Source organism: Triturus cristatus, chromosome 10 (genome assembly GCF_964204655.1).
Source record: "Triturus cristatus chromosome 10, aTriCri1.1, whole genome shotgun sequence".
In the NCBI taxonomy this organism is placed as follows: Eukaryota; Metazoa; Chordata; class Amphibia; order Caudata; family Salamandridae; genus Triturus; species Triturus cristatus.
The window spans coordinates 268,167,559-268,185,741 of record NC_140593.1 but is presented as its reverse complement, the minus strand read 5'-3'; the positions used below and the strand labels follow the sequence as shown (position 1 = coordinate 268,185,741).

General features: G+C 42.7%; 1 protein-coding gene across 1 annotated transcript in view; it reads left to right on the top strand.

Annotated features, from left to right (window-relative positions):
• Nucleotides 1-18,183, top strand: part of VPS50 (VPS50 subunit of EARP/GARPII complex) — a 748,521-nt gene that overhangs the window by 242,618 nt on the left and 487,720 nt on the right. The window contains exons 14-16 of the mRNA XM_085630983.1: nt 3,368-3,459; nt 15,843-15,937; nt 18,001-18,099. Of these exons, the coding sequence (XP_085487109.1) occupies nt 3,368-3,459; nt 15,843-15,937; nt 18,001-18,099 (286 nt within the window). The remainder of the gene's footprint in view (nt 1-3,367; nt 3,460-15,842; nt 15,938-18,000; nt 18,100-18,183) is intronic.

Below are 18,183 nucleotides of genomic sequence, written 5' to 3'. Positions count from 1 at the left end.
AAGCAGCCCTGTCCAGAGTTCTTCTTGTCATAATATACATATGATATAATACAAGAGGACAAATACACGAATGCTGGCAACAAGCGGCTTATGACAATTTATGAATCAGGATTTTGCGCTTACACCAATAACTTTACAAACATCTGGGTGTCCTCACATCCCGTTTTCTGATAGTGAATGTAGAAGAGCATACTTACAAGACCAGTTTCACCATGCACAGTGGTCGTGCACATAAAATATACTTCTCTCCATAGACCTTGAATAATGTCAACAATTGTGTTTAAGAGATGCGTGCAACATCTCATTGCTTCTAAAGTGTTGGAACTCAGAAGCAGCATTGTTTGCACATATCTATCTCTTGTCCCTTTTTTCAGAAGGAAAATAAAATATGCAGCGACTTATGAATGTTTGATTAACGAATAGCATTCTTACTGAGGAGTGTAGATCATTAAAAAAAATTATGTTGATTGTGATGATTTCACCATTATCTAAAAGCTAATGGCTATAAGGTGGAATGATTCAAGATCATTTTTTCTACATTCTCAGGGTGGCCATAAGTTTTGATTTAATGAGGAAACTGCTGAGATAGACCCGAGTTTTCGTAATAGAACGTCAGAAGCACCTGTAATTAAAAGACAAACTAGGAAACAACCATCATAAACAGCACCCTGTACACAATGCATCTTTTCACTGAACACCTCTTATCTGACTAACAACATTTGCAAACCAATAGGTGGAAGGCAACAGTCATGTGATCATGTGCATACCCTTTTCCAGCTTTTATTTGTCAGAATAAGATGTGTGCTACCCGCAGCTGATGAGCAGGGATTCCTAATGCAATTTGCCAAGTGACTCATGATGTGAGGTAGGGAAAGTAGTCTAAAATTACACTTTAGCTGAATTACTCTATTTACATAGTGATGAGGTGTCAAAGTTGGATGATTCTATTTTATTTTCTTCCGATATTTTCATTTTAACCTGTGAACTGTGGGGTCTTTGACTCTTATGACATTTGTCTTCTGACTTAATCCTTCTTTGATCTGGCTTCATAAAGCTTAACCCTCTTTTTTTGGAGGATCTCAGTCAACAGTGCCCAAACATGGTGGCATTTTAATCTGTTTCTTATCAAATTAGGTTGGTTCATTTTATGAAAATAAAATTGTGTCTGTGTGCGTATTAAAGCCTTTCAATGACAAAAAGCCCCAGTGTTAAATGCAAATATGCATTTTAAACGAATCTTGTACCGATGGCAGGGGTTGCCGGTAGGATGGAGGTGACGCTGGGTAGAGAATATGCTAAGGTCTTCCCCATTTTCCACGGTGGTATTAAACTTTTACATGACCCACACTTTGCAGAATTCGATATGGTGTGGCATTATTGTGTACACAATATTTCAGAGGGCGGCTATAGTGCTAGGTTGATTAATCTAGTTGTTATATTCTAGATGATAAATAGCTTTGTTCTGCTCCATGCTGCCTAGACAGACGTAGCTTTCTTTATATACTCAACAATGAAGTCCAGGTCTTTAGTTCCAATCACATTCACTTGGTTTTGAAGTCATCTGCCCCACAATTTAGGGCTTCATTACGATGTCGGTCAGAAAAACTCGGAACAGAATTCGGATTTTCCTAACCTGTGTTGCAACCCCGGTTTCCGACCGACTCAGAAACATTTCCGACCTAACAATTACGATAGAAGGTAACCTTTCGGTCTTTCCGACTTGGTTCTGACTGGCATTCGGAGATTTCGAGTCGGTCTGAGCCGACTCTTACAGCTCTATGGACCGTATTTCTGACCGACGTATTACGATGTTGGATTTAGCCTTTCTGAATGGTCTGTCCGACACGGGCCGACTGTCGGAAACTGACTTTGGCGGCCTCCGGTTGGGGCCCTAGGGGGTAGCCATGGGACCCCTCTTTACAACCATGCACAGTGTGGCAGGCACCATGGGGTGACCACCACAGGGTGCAAGTTTTTCCGCAACCACCCCTCTTTTCAAAGGGAGCCTGTGTTGGTCGGAACACAGGCTCCCATTGAAGTCAATGAGAGTCCGACCAATCAGTGTTCGGAAACATCGTAATCGGTAGGTCAGACTCGCTGAACCAGAGTCTGTCAGAACCGATTCCGACAAGGAGTTGGTTGGAGTGCTTTCCAACTGACATCATAATGAGGCCCTTAACCCATTCGGTGCTCAGGACGGCCTCCGGCCGTCATACTTCACGGTGGGCGTGTGCGGAGGACAATCCCGCCCGCTCAATAATTCTCCCGCACAGCGCCGAAGGGGTTAATGTTAAGTAGTTGGGTGTTCTGATAGATTCTTACATTACTTTAGCCCAGAAGTTGACACAGATGTTGTGCGTTGTTATTGGCAGATAACATTTTCAAAATCCAGAATTTCTTTACACATGCAAGAAGTGAGCACGATACAAGGAAGAACATTTATTGCATTTCCTTTAGTGGCACATAACCCTGCTGTTGGAATTGTGTAGGTCATTATATGGTCACAAACGTTTTTGTTGGCAAGGTTATCCCTTTATTGGATTCCAGTAAAAAGTGCAATGCAATTCAGGATTGCTTACTTCCCTGTAAGTTACTTACTCAGTTTACTCTACTTACATTTAGAATACATGGGTGCACAAGTAAAATTAATGTTAGGAGATTCATTTTGGTTAAAGTACCTTAATTCAGAATTTTCGGCATTGCGACTCCTTTACATTTTTTCCCTAACAGCTTCGATTCCAAAGTCACTGCTGCCCGAGGTGTGACCTATAAGACACTTGGGTCAGATCAGTGCACAGTCCAAGGTGATCACTCTGCTGCTATGATGGAAGGCCGTCTAATTGATTAATTCATGGGTTCATTTGATTATCTTGACATTTTAAATTGTACATCAATGTGAAAGTATGTAATGCAGTGAGATAGGAGAATCGGAAATGATATCAGATGAAAGGTGTGGGACTTGAGGAATGCCCCCACCCTCTTCAATATGGATTCCGACCTTGTAGAATGATAAACAGTACCCAGAGTAGTCCAATCGCCTGAGGCCAGATTCAGCAGAATCTTGGGCGTTCATCAATGCTACAGGTGTGCTGTCCGGAAATAGATAAAGTATTCTCCCCATATTAGACTCTAATTCTCTGTATGGTGGGCTGAAGATGACAATGTATACAGCCCCAAAAAAACAAGTGAATGATTAGTATTTAGCATCTGCATCTGTCCAAACCATGTAAATTATGTTGACATGATTTGTGCACTAATAAGTTTGTATGTACTAGACGAAAAAACATAATTCATAAAAATAAATTAATGAGACCTATGTTTATTTATCAATAGCAACTGGTGGTAATTTTGAAATTGTTTTTTTCAGATGGCAATAACGTGATTGGCACTGAAGAAACGACTTTTGATCGTAACTATGTAAAAAAGAAATTAGAGCATGGACTCACTCGAATCTGGCAGGTATATGTTAGGTTTAACTTCTCAACAGCAAAAGCTAAAATAACGTGTAAAGGAAGATGTGTTCTTAGATATTCTAATCATAAGGCTACAAGAACTGTGTTTTTAGACTGGTACATGCTCAAAAGCAACTTTGAGTGCCGTTGTAATGTGTTTGGTACGGAAAATAATATTGCATGGCGAACAAAGTGTAGCGGCAGGCATGTGATTTTCATAAATTGACGGTGGTTTGCTGATTATACATTTTGGTTGGCTCTAAATAAAGGGTTTTTTTTTTATTTAGTAGATTTACTAATAACTGACATTTTATTTGTTTTCTATTTTTGTGCTGCCATTGATTTTTAGTATTAGACCGGTATGTATTTAGTAACACTCAAGTGGTAGAAAGTCAGAGATATAGAGGTATAATTTTGAAGTGATGGGTAATTTAAGAGGAGTATCTAATTACAGGAGAGTAGTAGCACCATTTTTCGTTTGCTACATCTTCCCACATGTTCCTCTCCATGTGAATAATTTGTTTAGAAAACGTTTCCCCTGCGATGACTTTCCAGCACCACCAGGTGGTGCCACACATCTTTAGCAGTTCCTTTCATGGACTTTTCACCAGAACCTTTTAGGCACCGATGTGTGCACTGGCATCAGTTTCTGTTTTTCTGCACATTATTGATGCAGTCTGGAGCGCTAACTGACAAATTCATCATCTTTCAACAGCAACTCTTCCTCAGTGCCGGGTGACCACCTCCAAACTCCCTTTCCTGAGCAGCTGGGGTTTCATGGTCTGGTGTCTGACCCTGTACATGTCGATTCCAGGCTTCTGGCGATGCTGGCTCTGTTGATAATGGTTTTGCAACCCACTGGGCTACTAAGCAGGAAGGGTACCGTTCAGCAGTCTTGGCGACTCTGCTGGCTTCAAACCAGTGCCTCCCAACACAACACCTTCACCGGGTCCAGGCTGAAAGCCTATGGTGAAGTCCAAAATGGCTAGAGCATCATCCCCATCACTCTGCCCCTTCTTCGGTGCTGATGTTAGTCAAAGACAAACAAGGGATGGCCAAGAAGTTGATAGAGGAAAGCAGCATTCATGTGGCAAAGAAGAAGGTCAAGGCAAATTTCCGCTATGAAACCCTATAGTGAACACCTACTCAGACCCATAAGGTTTGTCAGGTTAGAAGACATGTTTTGTTTAGGCTCAGATGCCTTTGCTGTGGAGAACGAGGAATATAGATGGACATTGAATGATGAAACAAAGGCTGATTACCTCCTGCCACCTTACACTACTGATCATGGCCTCTACTTGGATGTAAATAATGCCAGTGTCCTACACACTGCATCAAAAAGAGAAATGTTCAACCTCATGGGCTCCAGTTTGGAGGATTACTCTTTTACGACAGTTGTACTACAGGCGGTGAATGTATTTGGGCTGACTTTACTTTCTGTGGAAGTACAATCAGCATTCCTCATCCTCTGCAGGTTCTGCCGCTTTCAAACCTCTCTGACTCCTGCCCTCTAGAGCAGGGCCAATAGAATTATGTGATTTTACAACTGCTTCGTTTTTTGTATAATTATACATTTGCTGCATTTACCACATAATCCATCATCAGCTGCATAATCTGCAGATTTTAACAAATAAAAAATCTTTCAAGCTCAAACGGTTCAAAAGGTAAAAAAAAAACGCAGCAATACCTGTTGCAGCACAGTGGAATACCATTTGCAATGGTTGAGTGGTCACTTTTCTGTTGCTTATTGCTGTATCTGGGTGTTAAATTGGTATTAATGAGGGGCAACCCATACCAGTCAGTGTTATTAACAAGTGTAAACATTTGAAAATAATGAAGTAAAGTATGCTGCATTATCAAACACAATTTCCATTTTCTTACTCCATAATTTACTCAATCCTGCTGCATAATTTGCCCTCCACCGCTACATAATTCCAGTGGCCCTGGCAGAGAGGAACTCCCATTTAGCTACCTGCTAGGATGAAATCTCGAAGGCTCACTAAGCCATTCAGCTGATCCGCCGGCGCAACCCCCTTTCATTTCTATCATCCCCTCCAAACCAGCCACCCCTCCTTCATTCAAGGCACACTCTGTGGCTCATGACTAGATCCTAATGGTTGAAGTCCTAAACTTACTGTTCAAAGGAGCAATAAAGTGGTTCCTCAAGAAGAGCAGGGTACAGGTTTTTATTCCCTTTACTTCCTGATCCTCAGGAAGAATGGGGGCCTGAGACCTGTCCTGGATCTCCACTTTCTGAACCTGTTCACCTAACAGGACACATTGAAGATGCTGTTCTTAAGCCAGAGCTTGTTAGCCTTCAACTCTGAACATTTGTTGGCATCCCATAATCTCCATAATGCATCCTTTAAACTTATAATTTCCCCCATTTGCAGGTGCTACATAAGGTTCTCTTTTGAGTTTCCAACACTATCAGTTTGCCATCCTCTTGTTTGCACCAGCCCCATGCTTTTTGTATGAAGGTACTGGTGGTCATGACTGCATAACTGACTGTCAGGAGTCCATGTATTCCCAAACTTGGTCAACACGCTGATAACTGTGGAGTCCTTGCCACAATTCCAGAGCTATCTCAGCAGGTGATGATTCTGCTCCAGGACTTGGGCTTTACCATAAATGTCTAGAAGTCTCACCTCACTGCCAAATAAAGGCATACCTTTATTTGCAGTCCTAAAAACAGCCCTTGCAAGGACTTTTCTTCTAGTCAAAGGGTTGTGGATTTTCCAGTGATGATTCAAATGTGCCTGATTCAAGCTCCGATCCAGGCCCTGGAGAGGTCTTGTGTATCATTGGGTCTCATGGCTTTGTGCATTCTGTTAGTGCCTCACACCAGATGGTATGTGAGAACCCTCCAGTGGTATCTGAGAAGGCAGTGGCAACAACATCAAGGAAGTCTCTCGGCTCAAGTGCGCATCTTTCAGTCTTTCAGCAATGATGAGTCCTCGAAGTAATTCACATGTGTATAGTGAATTCTTCCTTTAGCAGTCCATCTTGCAGTCCTACTCATTGTCAGAGTAGATGGCCTCAGTCATCTCTTGCTGAAAGACCACCAGCTACAGCTACCCCTCAAAGTAATGTAGGTGATCTTCTTCAGGTTGGGGGTTTCCATTCATAAATCCCTTCATAATGATGTGGAACAAGAAGTGCCCTCAGTTTTTCACTCTGAATGGTTCTCTGGAGAAGGCCTTTAGGCTCAGTTGATCTCGGGTTTACTGTACTAATTTCTGCTAATCCTGCTTCTGTCCAGAAGTCTGTAAAAGTGCAAGAGGATTGGGCAAAGCTGATTGTGATCCCTCCCGATGGGGTGAGGGATCTGGTGTGATCGGTTGGCATTCAGCATTTGTTCTGCTCTTGTCTCCTGCTGAGAGTGGATCGGCTCTTGCAGCAGGATATTCAGATGTAAACTTCTACACAGATTCCACACCTGTAGTATATGGCCAGTGCTAGACTTGTGATCCTTAGGATGGCCTTCCCCCAAACAAGTGCCCGCTTACCTCCTTTTTGCTGTAGTTTTTTGTTGGCCATAGGACTCTGAGCACTTTAACACAGCTGACCAGTGCTAAACTGCATGTGCTTTTCCCCTAAACATGGAATCATTGGTGTATACATAATTAGCATATTCAGTTAACTTGTAAGTCCTTTGTATAGTGGTATACCATGTACCCAGGGCTCATACCCTAAATGCTAATAGTGGGCTTTCACCACTGATTATGCCACCCACATAAGTAGCCTTTCAAATCTGTCTCAGACCTGCCATTGCAGGGCCTATGTTTCAGTTGACTGCCACTTCGACTTGGCATTTAAAACCACTTGCCAAGCCTTAAATGTTACTTTTTATTCCACACAAGTCACCTCTAAGTAGGGCTCTAGATAGCCCTAAGAGCAGGGTGCTGTGTAAAAAACAACAACAAAAAAAGGTATGTCATGTACTATTAGGTTTTGCCTGTCTTAGTAGTAACAAACACCCAAATTCGTTTTTAACTACTATGAGGCTTACTCATCTCCTAGGTTTGCATCGGGGCTTCCTTAAAACACTTTGCAGATGTAATCCCTGATCAGAAAGGAGCAAGAGAATCATTTTTTAAATCTTTGGACTGGTAATGATATATCCTCTGTGATGGTAAAGTTGGATTTAACATTTCAATTTTAGAAAGTGGACATTTCTCTGCTCTTACTGCTCTGTGTGGCTTGCAGCCTGTCACCAGTTCACATCTGGGGAGGGTGACAGCTACACTTTGTCCATTCCCTCTGGACAACCACAAACACTGAAAGGGTGGGCGTAACAGAGACTTCATTCGCATTCCGATAGCTCTTCCTGAGCAGGAAGAGAGAGAGGGGAAGCTGAAACTTACACCTCAATAGGCAGTTTTTCCCACTCAAAAGGCTGAGCACCCCCTACTGATAGTCTGGAGCCAGGGATGGGAAGAAATGGGGACCTGTGCACTTCAAGGACCTGCTTTGAAGTCACCCCCAGTTCAAAGGCACAACTGGGTATAAGTACTGGGGCTCTGACCCTACCAAGACAATACACTAATGGACCTGTGAAGAGCTCTGCCAGAAATAAAGACTGCTGTGCTAAAAGGATAGCCAGTCTGCTTGACTGCTGCTCTGTAAGAACTTCTTGTCTGCTTTGCAGTGCTGTGCTGCTGCCTGCTGATCTCTTCCCTGCTTAGGATAACGACTGGACCAATCTCACTTGAACCCAGAGTGACTCCTAGGTGCTTGCTGACTTGCCCCCTGTTCTGACATCTCAGGGCCATCAAAGACTTCCTTCAGCCCTACAACAGCACCTGGACTCTGCCATCAATGTGTCCCGCCCTGCCAAGTGGTGCCAGTCCAGTCCTGGTGACCTTTGCTGTACAGAACCATCAAAATCGATGCATTGACAACTTTTCACCGATCTGAACCGATTCATTGCCCTTCGACGCCAGACCGGGAGCCAATCATTGACATCGCTTCGATGAACTGTGCAGATCGACTACAACGGACAACCCAGCTGGCCGACATCGAATCGTAAAGTGGTTCGTTGACAAAGCCTTCATCGCCTGCTTAGATCGGAACTGACGCATCGAGTCTTCAACGTTGCTGCTTGCTCAATCCAAGTACTTTTTTTCAGTGGGATCTGCATGAGTCCTGTAGCCAGCCTGCTCTCCATCGTGGACTACCTGAAGCTTGGATTTACCTTGGTCCAGCATGACCTCAAGTAACCCCTGAGCGCTACATGTTTTTGAGCACTACTTTTTGATTTATTATTTAAAAAATTGTAGCTCTGGTTCGACTTATTGAATGATTGTGATTTTGGTCTTGTTTTACTCATAAAAATATAACCTATTTTTCTAACCCTGTGTGGATTATTTTTTGTGGTGTTTTCATTGTGTTACTGTGCATGTGTGTGTCACAAACACTTTACACATTGCCTCTTTAGAAAAGCCCGACTGCTCTATGCCAAGCTACCAGAGGGTGAGCACAGGCTATCTTTTAGTGTGTATCTAACTTACCCTGACTAGAGTGGTTATTCATGCTTGTACAGGGTGCATACTTTGAAAACCCGAAACCTCATTTGTAACATTGGTGATCAGCAGTGAGGTTAGGACTTGTGTTTGTGCAATACCATATAGTAACTCATTGTTCACTACAGCTCCATACTAAGATAAATTCAAATTTTTTCAATTCAACCTGATTTATTATTTAAAAAATTGTAGCTCTGGTTCGACTTATTGAATGATTGTGATTTTGGTCTTGTTTTACTCATAAAAATATAACCTATTTTTCTAACCCTGTGTGGATTATTTTTTGTGGTGTTTTCATTGTGTTACTGTGCATGTGTGTGTCACAAACACTTTACACATTGCCTCTTTAGAAAAGCCTGACTGCTCTATGCCAAGCTACCAGAGGGTGAGCACAGGCTATCTTTTAGTGTGTATCTAACTTACCCTGACTAGAGTGGTTATTCATGCTTGTACAGGGTGCATACTTTGAAAACCCGAAACCTCATTTGTAACATTGGTGATCAGCAGTGAGGTTAGGACTTGTGTTTGTGCAATACCATATAGTAACTCATTGTTCACTACAGCTCCATACTAAGATAAATTCAAATTTTTTCAATTCAACCTGATTGGCCTTTTGATTTTCTTCCACTAAATTATGTCTCATTCCAGAGAAGCAGCACCGGCTCCTACAGGAATTGATTTTGAGCTGCTCAACTTAGTGGTCTACACTGTGGAACAGCTGAGAGATTTCTGCAAGGATTTTCATGTCTCTACAGGAGGGTTTACCAGGAAGGTGGAGCTACTGACACCCTTGAGAGCCTGGGCAGAGACCCAGGTTGCAGGGGATGACATCCCAGAGGAGGAGCATAAAATTCCTGAGGAGGAGGATGACCTGATCCTGGTGTCTGATATGGCTCAAGACTGCCTGTAGAGGGGGCCCAACACTGTGCTGGAATTGCATTCCAGAGCCGGGAGCAGTGTCTCCCTAAAAACCTGTCCCTAAAGGACCTGGCACACAGGAGGGACGAAAAAGCAGAAGCTTGTTAATTTGCAACAGGCTCAAGAAGAGAGTAGGCTGGCCATGGAGGAAAGGAAACCTCAAAGAGCTGGACATTAGAGTTCTACAAGTGGGATCCAGCAACATCAGTGTTGACAGCAAGCTTTCAGTGTCCACTGGTGAGTCCAGAGTCTGGATACCCAAGGATTTGGTGCCCAGTTATGTGTTGGCGGATGACATAGACAAATTATTTGCAGCCTATGAAGTGGTTCTAAGAGTGCACAAGGTCCCAAAGGAGTTCTGGGGTGATAGTTTATGGAGTTATATGCCCACCGTGGGGAGTGACACACTCCTTGCACTAGAGGCAGAGGACCAGAAGTGCTACTCTGCTGTGAAGGCCACCCTAGTCCGTAAGTTTGGACTGGCCCCTGAGAGGTATAGGTTCAGATTCAGGGACAGCCACAAGGTATCATCACAAAACTGGGTGCATTTCCTGGATTATGCCAGCAAAGCACTGAAGGGTTGGGTGGGGGGACAGCAAGGTTGATGATTATTCAGGGCTGTACAACTTAATTTTAAAGGAGCACATACTTGATATTTGATTCCCAGAGCTGCACCAACACCAGGTTGATAGCAAGCTAACAGACCCCAGGAAACCTGCTGAGGATGCGGACATCTGGGTTAGCGCCAGAGGGTTCAAGAAGGCATCTGAAGGGGTGGGGGAACCCCAAAAGGGTGGTCAGGGTTCCCATCAGAAAAAGGAGGGAATAAAAAGGAAGAGTTCTTTAAAGGCCCCCAAAACAACTCACGGGGGAAAGGGTCTAATTCCCGATCTGGCCACCAGAAGAAAACCTACCCTGAAAAAAGTCAGCAGCCCAAGACTCCGAAGTGCCATGAGTGCTTTGGGTATGGACACTACAAAGTATCCAGGTATCCAAAAAGAACACCATCTCTCACTGGACTAAGGACTCCAGGGTTGGCTAGTGTAGTGCTGGGGTAGGAGATTGTCCCATTTAAAGGGGGGGGGGGTAGTGGGGCTACTGGCCCTGGATGGCAGAAAAGAGCTGGTGCCTGAAATAATGGCCAAGCCAGTTGCTAAGAAGAGCAAAGGCAGAGGGCATGGGAAACCAGCCCCTGAATGTACTTCCGCTGAGATTGATAGGGCACCTGCAGTGGCCACCCCTGAATCCACTGAGGAGGGCATTGCTTCCCTGGTGACCTGCCTACCCTTGCTGGATGGCATGTAGAAGGAGGACCCAACAATGAGGATTTCTGTGGAACACAAAGGGAGTATCCAACCCTTGGGTGCATGAGGCAACAGGCTGAAGCACAAGCAGCAGGTGATGCCTCTGGGAGTTATTACATTTACTGGAAGGACAACCTCCTTCACAGTGAACCTAAGGCTGCTGTGCATGGGATAACAAGAGCCCTGGTGGTCGCCCAATCCTACAGGGTCTTCCTACGGGAGATGGCTCACAGAATTCCTATGGCAGGACACCTGGGCCAAGACGAGACCTTTGCAAGGTTTGTTCCCCACTTTTGTTGGCCTAGGTTCAGGAATTTCTTAGATGCATTCTGTAGGACTTGTGTGACCTGCCAGGCCAGTGTGAATGCAGTGCAGAGTCTGAAAACTCCCCTTAATCTCTTGCCTATCATTGGCACACCCTTTGAGCGGGTTGGCATCGACATTGTTGGACCTATGGATCCCCAGACTGCATCAAGCTTATCCTGGGTCTAGTGCATCATGCCACTAGGTTACACAGAGGCAATCCCTGTGAGGGCCGTGACTGCACCTGCAGTGACAAAAGCCCTGGTGAGTTTTTTTTTTTTCCCAAGTGGGTTTCCTCCTGCCATGCCTATTTTTTGCCTAGAGGGAGGTACCACAAAAGGGAGCGGGTTTCAGCCTCTTTGACATTCTATATAGGCACCCTGTCAGAGGACCTCCTGAGTTTGGTCAAGGAAGGATGGGAACCAGCTCCCAGGAAAATTCCCCAGGATGTAGTGAACTACATGCTGACCTTTAGGAGCCAAATGACTATGTTGTGGAAGCATGCTTCAGACAAAGAAGCCATTCGGGCTGTGATGGTTGAGGGTTATGACCAAAATTCTACCACTTTGTAATTGCAGCCTGGTCAGAATGTGTGAGTTATGGAACCTGTGGAACAAGAGACCTCCAGGACCGTTGGACTGGGCCCTAAGAAGTTGAAAGGAAGGGTAAAGCCACCTACCTGGTGGACCTGAAGTCCCCCAGCAACCCCACAAGGTGTTCCATATCAATTGCCGTAAACCCCACGTTGAGAGGTCTGAGCTCACCATGCTGTTGGTGACAGATGGAAAAGAGGAGGAGGAGAGTGAACCTTTTCCCGACCCTTTGGTCTCCAAGGAGAAAGATGGGTCCGTGGAGGGAGTAATCCTTTCCCCCAGTCTAACTCCTGAACAGCAGAAAGACTGCCACCAAGTGTTGCTAAAGTACGTCTCTCTATTCTCCCTTATTTCTGGGACTACCCTCTTGTGTACCTATAATGTGGACGCAGGGGACGACCTCCCTGTTAAGAATGAATCTTTCAGGTTGTCGGAGAAGGTGAGGGCCAGCATTAAGAGTGAAGTCTCAAAAATGCTAGAATTGAGGGTGATAGAAACCTCTGGTAGCCTCTGGTCCAGTCCTGTGGTTCTGGTACCAAAAGCTGACCCACCAGGCACCACGCTGGAACTGAGTTTCAGTTTGGATTAAAGAGGGCCAAACTTAATGACAAAGACAGATGCTCATCCCATCCCCCAGGCTGATTAGCTTATTGACAGGTTAATGGCTGCCCAGTACTTAAGCATCTTTGATCCTACATCAGGCTACTGACAGATTGCCTTAGCAGAAGGTGCCAAGAGAGGTCACCCATCTCCACTCAAGAGGGCCACTACCAATTTTGTGTGATGCCCTTTTGACTCAAAAATGCCCCTGTCACCTTCCAGAATTTGGTGAACAAGGTTCTTTACAGTATGGAGGCCTTCTCAGCTGCCTACCTTGATGACATAGCTGTCCACAGTAGCAGCTGGAAGGACCACCTCTTTCACCTCCCGGAAGTGCTTCAAGCTGTGCAACAGGCAGACCTGACTATCAAGGCCAGTAAGTGCCAGATAGGGCAGGGGTCTGTGGTGTACTTTGGACACCTGGTGAGCAGGGTTAAGGTGCAGCCCCTCCAGGCAAGATATACTATCATGGCCTGGGAGCACCCCAAAACCCAGGGTGAGGTCATGCATTCTTGAGCCTCACAGGGTACTACAGGAGGATTGCTAAGGGATATGGCACCATTGTTGTCCACTTGACAGAGCTGGCTACTAGGAAGCAGCCCAGAATTGTAATTTGGACAGCAGCATGTTATCTGTTTTTTGAAGGGTGGTGTCTGTGATGTGTAAGGTAGCTGTCTCTATGCTGCCGCATAATCAGAAGCCAGAATAGTAGTTGTTCTGAAGATGGCTATCACTTGTGATCTTGAGGTTGAGTGTAGACTGATTTTTCAGTGAACTTAAAGAAGGGTAGATGAGTGTGGGGCCAGTAGTTTGCGTCATTAGAGTCTAGTGTAGGTTACTTTGGGAGAGTGAGGGTCTAATCTGTATTGAGAGATTCTTGGAAGATGCCTTGAGTGAAGGAGATGTTGACAGTGTTGAATAGAGGTTAGAGAAGTTTCCCAAAAAGAGCTTTGTTGACGGTCAAAGTTAAGAGATAATTTTCCTAGGAAGTGCTTGAGAGATTGTTTGAGAGATTGAGAGTGAGAAAGCGACTGAGAGAGAGAGATTGAGAGAACGATTGGTTTTGAGAACGATTGGTTTTGAGAGCGATTGGTTTTGAGAGCGATTGAGTTTGAGAGCGATTGAGACTTATATTAAGTTTCAGTGTAAGAGATTGAGTGAGCGATATAGTGAGTTTGAGTGATCGATTTTGAGGGTGAGAGATTGAGTGAGCGATTATACTAAGTTTGAGTGAGAGAGAGATTGTGAGAGAGATTGAATGTTATTGAAGGATGCCTACTTTGTGATTCTAGGATTTTTTTCACTGAGGAAGAGGTGGGTGGCATTACACTTGTCTGTGGAATTTGCAATTGGAGGGTCATGCAAATTTTGATGCATTGATAGATTGTCTTGAAAAGTGTGCTTCTGTTCATGACTTCTTTAATGGTATTGGTATAATGCTTTGTTTTGGCCAGTGTGATGAGTTGTCACCATACTGCACTGGGGCTTCAGTATCATGAGTCCACCAGGAGTTCTGTTTTTCTTCTATGTTTGCAGATGTGGCATTTATTGTCAGCAAGTACTTTTGTGTGCAAGGGTGCTGAATATTTGGCTTGCACATGTATGTTTCAGTTAGAGTGTGGATGTTCACAAAGTTTCCCAGAAAAGTATTGAAGTTGTTTAAAAAGGATATTGGTGTCAGAAGTGGAGTTGGCAAGACAAGAGATGAGTTCAAGCATTAGGCTGACGATTGGGATGTCTTTGGGATCTGATGATTTGGTCTTCTCTTTTGGGTTAACTTTGGTTTGTTGATGGAACACTGAGCATGCAGATCGGAATGGCAATGTGGTTAGTCCAGTCCACCAATGGTACGAGTGATTTGCATTGGATTGTCAGTAAAGTTGCAGAGGACAAAATCAAGGTTATGACTTTTGGAATGTGTTGGTTGGTAGTCACCTGAGAAGGTGGCGTGGGAGTGAGTGTCTGATGGAAGGGGTGGGGAGGAGGTCTGAGAATTCATCAGTGAAGTCTTTGTTCTGTCCAGAAGGCCTGTAGATGAGATGGAAGGTGGGGATCGGGGTTGCAGTGTGGGAAGTGGCATGCCAGGAGCTCCATGGATTTGTTTAACTTGCTTGTCTAGGGGCAGCACAAGGAGGACTTATTGGTGGCGGCGTTTCTTGTGTGTGCAGGTCACATAATGGATGTTGTAGCCTGTGGGAAGAAGGTCATCTAGGATGTGTGTTGAACTATTTTCCTGTAATGAATAGGGCATCACGCTAGTGATAGATCATGAGATCTGGAGTGTGTGATACAAGGAGTACTGGATATAAAATGTTAATGAGCATGAGTTTGAATGTTAGTCTGAGAGTCTGTTGTACTTAGTGGGATGTGTATGAAGTTGGGTATATATATGGTAAGGATGCTTTGTGAGTTTTTGTGTCATCTAGGTGTCAGTGTGATTGTGGGTATTGGCAGTAGGGGGTTGGCTTGGTGAGGCAAACTATTACATCTTATATTACATGTTTCAGTGAAACATGGGTTCATGACTAAGGCCCACAATCTTCATTGGGTGGTGCACTTCAGTATTTGTTGTGACTGGAAGATTAGTAACAAAGCAGAGACTCATATGCAATAACATTGTTTTGCTGTGCGGGTATTTGAAGGATTTCTCACATTTATATTCCACAGCATTTACACTGCTTCAAATACAGTTAAGTGTAAAGCTGTACTGAGATCACAAAGATCCTGAAGTAACTGAGGCTAAACTAAAGCTAAAACTATGAAAGCCAACAGAAGGTATTTTAATCAAGTATTCTAATCAAATCAAGTGCGCAAAATTGTATTAGCTAGTCTGACCCCACATTATTAGACCTCCGTCCACAGCCAAGATTACAACATATTCACAAAAATCAGTGTAAGGGAAAATGTGAAGTAGATGTTTTAATTTTTGAACTGAATATATTCTTTCAGTTCAGAAGTTTTGCCCCATTGTCATTCACCGTTTGTGCTGTAAACATTTCACCTGTCAGTCAGAATTCATGCTAACCTTTTCTGGTTTTACTTAATTGTGGATTAAAAAAATCTAGATGTATCGTGAGGCGAAAAGGATTTGCAAAGCATTGATTATTGATGCTGCTGTAATAAGGACTACTACTCTGTTTTTTACAGGATGTTCAGCTAAAAGTTAAAACCTATCTGCTTGGAACTGACATGTCTATCTTCAAGTATGATGACTTCATTTTTGTGCTTGATATAATCAGCAGGTAATTATAACTTTTCTGTATCCAAATGCATGGTTTGACAAATGTGTACCAAATTTGTAATCCTTAAAGTAAACAGTGCCTGAGTTCAAACTTTGTTCCAAAGTAGTTATTCATTTCTCAGCTGTTTTGAACTCTCTTAAGAGTGGGCGATGGAGCTTAAAAGTTGACAAGTTATAGAGTGTTATTGGTTTAGTGATTTTAAAAATGAGTACTAGGGCCATTCATTAGACCCACCTTGACCTGCAGAAAATACCCATTAATTTCCAAGTCTGGCAGCAAAGAAAGAAGATGGGCAAACCCTACATAATTTTGTGACAATTAGTCTTAAATAAAATATAATGCATATTTTACACATTTACAGGATATTCGTTTGTGTCTTAATTCTGCTGTACTGGGTGAAATGTGAATGATCAATATTACTTGAGTGGATTGTGCTGATTTTGCACTGCAGTGATCTTCATAGGGTGTAATCTGATGAATAATTGCTCGAATTATGGGTAGCCGAGAGAAGTTCACTTTACCAGTGTGATGGAGACACTACCTTCCTGTTGATAGTATGTTTTCTCTGTAAGAGGCTGTCATTGCCATGGAAGGAGCAAATTTCCTTAAGATAATCATAAGGTTAATTCCAATGTGCTTGTTGAAGATGGTGGGATTCCAGCTAAAATCATACATGGGCACTAGGAATGTACCCCAAAGGTGGGGGTATTGTCCTGTGCTTATGTTTGAGGACTGGGGACCGAAGTAACAACTATATGAAAGTCACATATACGAATGTCAAGCTTAAGGAGGGATTTGCGCCTCAATATGGGGATCACTTGTAGATAATGTGAAGGATTACCCAGAAGAAAACACTGTAAAGGAAGAGTGGTTGAAGAACAAGCAGTAATAATAATTTAAAAGAGAATGAATAGAGTGTGTTAACTTGGATATTGAACTAGATATTACCGATTAGTTAGATAGATATTATTACTTAAAGAGCCTAACTTCAATCATCATGTTCGTATTGTATTTTTCACTCATTGTGGTTGTACTGTATGTTTCTATTATTTATGTCTGAAGTGCTAATAGAACCAATGATTTTACGACCCTTCATTATATGTTGCAGCAAATATTTAGTTACATCTTGAAGTAACATAAAGAGAAGATAGACTAATTGATTTTAAAATATCTTTCTAGTACATTTGACTATTTTGCAGCCAAATTGCACAAATAACCACATGTAGCCTATGAATTATCATCAAAGCCTAAAATCATTAACTGTAATATTTTGCAGGAACTACATGTTATAAATTCTGAAATGCTCATTTCTGGTTAGTGATATATTCCTACTTTATATAAAGGTATAAATAACTGCTTCATTGATTAATTATCTTATTGCTGCATTTTTTTTATTGTAATTAGAAGAAATGAAAAACGTTTTTGACGAAACCCATTACGATTTAGACTGACAAAGGAGAATTTCCTTTTTTAAGAAATAATAATGAAAATCTATGAACATACGTTTGATTTTCATCATTGTAGTGCTAGGGATGGTAATAAGTACAGAAGTTAAGTTTAGAAATAACTGTTTATTTGAAGGGTTATGGTCAGAGTTAAGATTTTGTTGGACTTTAAGGTTCAAGTTTTGGTGACTGAGGGTCAGGGTTTAGGTAATGGCTTGGGTTCTGTTGTAGTGCAGGGTTAAGGTATTACCTAAGCACTGGGGTTTAAGGTGGAGTTAGGATTAGGTTTGGATTCTTGGCAAGGGCTCTGGTTAGTGTGAGGTTCAGAGTTTGCGTTTTGGTTCATAGAGATGTGGTTAAACTTGTGATCAATTATTTTCTCCATTGGGTTTTGTAATAGTTTCTTTATGATAGTTTAGATAATGTAAAAATCATTTTTCTTTATAATGGGTTCTTCAAAATCATTGCTTCATAAATGTTGTTCTTCCTTTCTGCACTGTATGTTATTGCTTTGATCCAATTTTGTCTACCTGAAGAATTTCCTAAAAAATATCCTTCTGTTTTCTGTTACGTTACCAAACTGAGAATGAGTGTCCTTTCCTTGAATTATTTCAATAGATTGATGCAGGTTGGTGAAGAATTTTGTGGCAGCAAATCGGAAGTCTTACAGGAATCCATTAGAAAGCAGAGTGTAAACTATTTCAAAAACTATCACAGGTAAGATCATTGATAAACTGCTGTACACAGAATTAACAGCACACACAACAAAGATTTTGGTACAAAAATAAGAAGCGACCAATC